The sequence below is a fragment of the Cyprinus carpio genome, chromosome A15 (assembly GCF_018340385.1).
Source record: "Cyprinus carpio isolate SPL01 chromosome A15, ASM1834038v1, whole genome shotgun sequence".
Taxonomy (NCBI): Eukaryota; Metazoa; Chordata; class Actinopteri; order Cypriniformes; family Cyprinidae; genus Cyprinus; species Cyprinus carpio.
The window spans coordinates 23,840,951-23,844,725 of record NC_056586.1 but is presented as its reverse complement, the minus strand read 5'-3'; the positions used below and the strand labels follow the sequence as shown (position 1 = coordinate 23,844,725).

The window sequence follows — 3,775 nt, the reverse complement described above, 5'->3', positions numbered from 1 at the left end:
TTTCTCTCGGTTCTCAAAACTGTGAGATATACTGTAAACTTGTGATTGTGAGAAGAAAAGTCCAAATTGCGAGAAAAAATCCACAGTTACCTTTATTTTTTATTCTGTGGTGAACAGAATTGTGAGGTAAAGTCCAAATTGTAAGGAAAAAAATCAGAATAGCAAGAAAAAAGTCAAAATTAAAAGAAAAAAATCTGATTTGCGAGAATTATGAATTATGAGGAAAAAGTCAGAATCCCAAGAATATGTCAGAATTATGAGAAAAACATCTGAATTACGAGAAAGTCAGGATTGCAAAAAAAAGTCAGAATTGTGAGAAAAACATCCGATTTATAAGAAAAAGTCAGAATTGCGAGAAAAAAGACAGAAATATGAGAAAATAATTCTGAAAAAAAAGTCAGAATTTGATTAAAAAAGACAGAATTATGAGAAAAGGTCAGAACTGCGAAAAAAAAAAAATCCAAATTTTGAGAAAAAGTCAGAATTGCAAGAAAAAAAAATCTGAATTTTGAGAAAAACATCTGATTTACGAGAAAAAGTCAGAATTGCGAGAAATATATTATTTATTAGGATAGGTAATAATTGTGATATGTGAAGTGAGAATGGATAAAAAAGACAGAAATATGAGAAGAAAAAGAATTCGATAAAAAAAAGATCAGAATTGTGAGAAATAAAGTCAGATTTATGAGAAAAACATTTGATTTACGAGAAAAGGTCATAATTGCGAGAAAAAAAATTTGAATTCAGAGGAAAAAAGTCAAAATTGCGAGAAAGGTAGGGTTTGCGAGTATGAGGGTAGGATATGTGTTAGGAGAAATATGATTTTGGAAAAGAAAAAGTTTTATGAATTGAGAGATTATGGTGTAAGATAGGAAGTTGTAGTATGTGACTTGGAATTGTAAGATATAAACTTGGAATTTGGAGAAAAAAGGCATAACTGTGAGATTAAAAAGATGTGTATTACATAAAAGTTGTAATTACATTTTATATATATATATATTTTTTTTTTTTCCATGGCAGACACAGGTTTCCACAGAATCGACGCACAGGGCCACGTAAAACCTGTATTTTGATTCTTCCCCTCTGTCAGGCTGACGACAGCTCAGCAGCCGTTTCTACTTAAAAAACACTGAACATGTCTGACAAAACACATCATATCAAAACGTCAACATGCCTACAGTACAGCGGCTCACACACACCGCATCCTCACAGTCACAGCTGATTCTCGCTCTGCATCCGAATATAAAAATAAACATTTCAAAGAAAGATCCGTGTGAAACATGGCACGAGACGATGAGGGTGATTTCTGATCACTCTTCAAATGCTGTAAACATCAAACGGCGTCGGAGCAGCTCGGGGCGGTTCGTCATGGAAACGGGGCGATGAGGAGACGCTCAGGGGTCAGAGGTCACCAGACGGAGCATTTGTTGAGCGGATGCATGGGTGACCCTCTGGGACAGTGAAACACACGGCTGAACTCCTCGAACTGAGACACGCTGCCGATCACCCTGCAGACAGACCACGAGAGGCACTCATCAGAGAGTACAATACTCCAGAACAAAGAGATAATGAATCCCTCATCATCAACATCCAAACTGAGTTATATTTATATATATAAACGTTTGAATCAAGGTCATATTCAAGGTTATTATAAAACAAAACTAAGGACAAACAAACAAAAAAAAGCAAACAAAAAGCATTTTTCTTATTTAAAATAATTAAATAAATTATTAAATAAATAAAAATAATTTAATTAATTGTCAATGTCAAGATTTCATTTAGTTGTTCATTTATTAAACGATGTAAAAATAACCTAAATTAAAAAACTATATAGATATATAAAAAATAATAATACATAATTATTAATTAATTATTAATAATAATGATTACAAAAACACAGAAAAAAAATCTAGAATATTAAATTAATCTAAAAATTAAAAATTATAAAAAGTATAAAAATAAAAATATTCAAAATATTAAGAGAACCTAGAATATTATTTCAGTGATACTTAAATATTACTTAAGTAATATTTCAGTATCAGATATACCAAGATAGAATAAGTAATTTTTATTTATTAAAATAACCAAATACTTAAACTGAAATAAAAATGATTAAAAACTACAGTATGTAGACATATTAAAAATACATAAAATTAATTATAATGATAGGATGATGATGATAACAACAACAACAACAACAACAATTTTAATATTTATAATATTAATTATAATGATAGGTTGTTGATGATGATGATAATTTTAATTTAAAATTGTAATATTGAAAATTTATGGATATTATATAATTTAAAATTTTTGTTATTTAAATTATAATATCTTAGTGATACTAAAGTAACACCGGTCATATTTAAGTGTTAAATATACAAGAATAAATCATTTAAAATAAGTTAATTTTGATTTACTAAAATAACCAAAATTAATACTCAATTAAAAGTTCATGAAAACTACATAGACATTAAAAATAATAATAATAATAATAATAATAATAATGACAAAACTCACAAAAAATCTAAAACTTTGACTAAATTAAAAAATAAAATAAAATAGAAAATGAAAATATTATATAAATTATATATATATATTATAATTTTGGTATGGTCTTGTTTTGTTATCAGTTTTAGATTTATGAATGATTTATAATAAGTTTATTATATGTATATATTTATGAATTGATATACAGTAAACACGCCTTAATTACACTAATGCACTAATTTATTTTTTGGTTATGTAATTATTTACTTTTCTTTATTCATTTCTGCTTTGATTATTTTGTCTGTTTTAATATGGATTTATTTACTTCAGCAGCCTTATAAATGTAACAATATTTCGAATTATTTCAATGTACAAAATTAATCTGTTAAGCAATATGCAAAACAATAACTACACAAAGAAAGTCAATATACGGTAGTTACCAACAAATCGGTCTCTAGATAGAGCTCGGGTAGTGATACTTATGTCTGACTTAGTAAACGCTTCTAATGAGGAGTATTAACTGGCCTGTGTGTTGTACCTGTAATGTTCAGGTGCGTGTTTATCCGTCAGCAGCTGCAGGTAAATCGACTGCGATCGTCTCTTCATACACCAGTTCTGTGACGCAAACGTGTAGAAAAGATTCCAGAGCTGCTGAATATCACTGAAGCAGTATTAACTAATGCTGAATGATCTAATCTGGTTTACCTGAGCAAACGCGATGAAGAAGAGCTGCTCGTGTGTGTATTTGAGTCCCGGCAGAGGACGCTCCGGCCCGTGTTCACGAACCCACTTCTGATACGCCTACAGACGGCACAAATCACGATTCATAGATGAGTGAATGATAAATGATGTTATGCAATGTGAAAAAATCAGTGGAGTTTGGGAGCCACCTGGTGGCTTTTTTTGGTACAGCACTAAAAATTTCAAATTTTTGTGATATCAACTTCAAATTTGGAGCATAACATAATTATGCATATGGCTTTGATTTTTGTAGAAATTTTTATTTTCTAAAGAATTTATTTAAAAAAAAAAATTTGTACAGTACATTTTTTACAGTAAATTTTAACTTCTATACCTTTTGTACCTTTTCATTTTTTAAATGCTTTCACCTCAGAAGCAATAACCTGCTGATTTTCTTCTTTAAAAAAGAAAATAAAGGTGACTTTTAGTCCATGCAAACATTGCTAAACAATTCATTATCATTTAAATATAGAAACTTTAACTGATTTATGGTTTTTACTTGCCTAAAAGTGAGAGTTTATAACCAAAAACAGGAGCATTGCTC

At 29.3% G+C, this 3,775-nt stretch overlaps 1 protein-coding gene across 1 annotated transcript in view; it reads right to left on the bottom strand.

Moving 5' to 3' along the window:
• Positions 1-975: 975 nt before the first annotated feature.
• The window catches only part of LOC109110641 (endothelin-converting enzyme-like 1), a 37,379-nt gene continuing 34,579 nt past the window's right edge, over positions 976-3,775 (bottom strand). The window contains 3 exon segments of the mRNA XM_042771601.1: positions 976-1,508; positions 3,029-3,105; positions 3,196-3,291. Coding sequence (XP_042627535.1) covers positions 1,409-1,508; positions 3,029-3,105; positions 3,196-3,291 — 273 coding nt within the window. The 3' untranslated portion in view covers positions 976-1,408.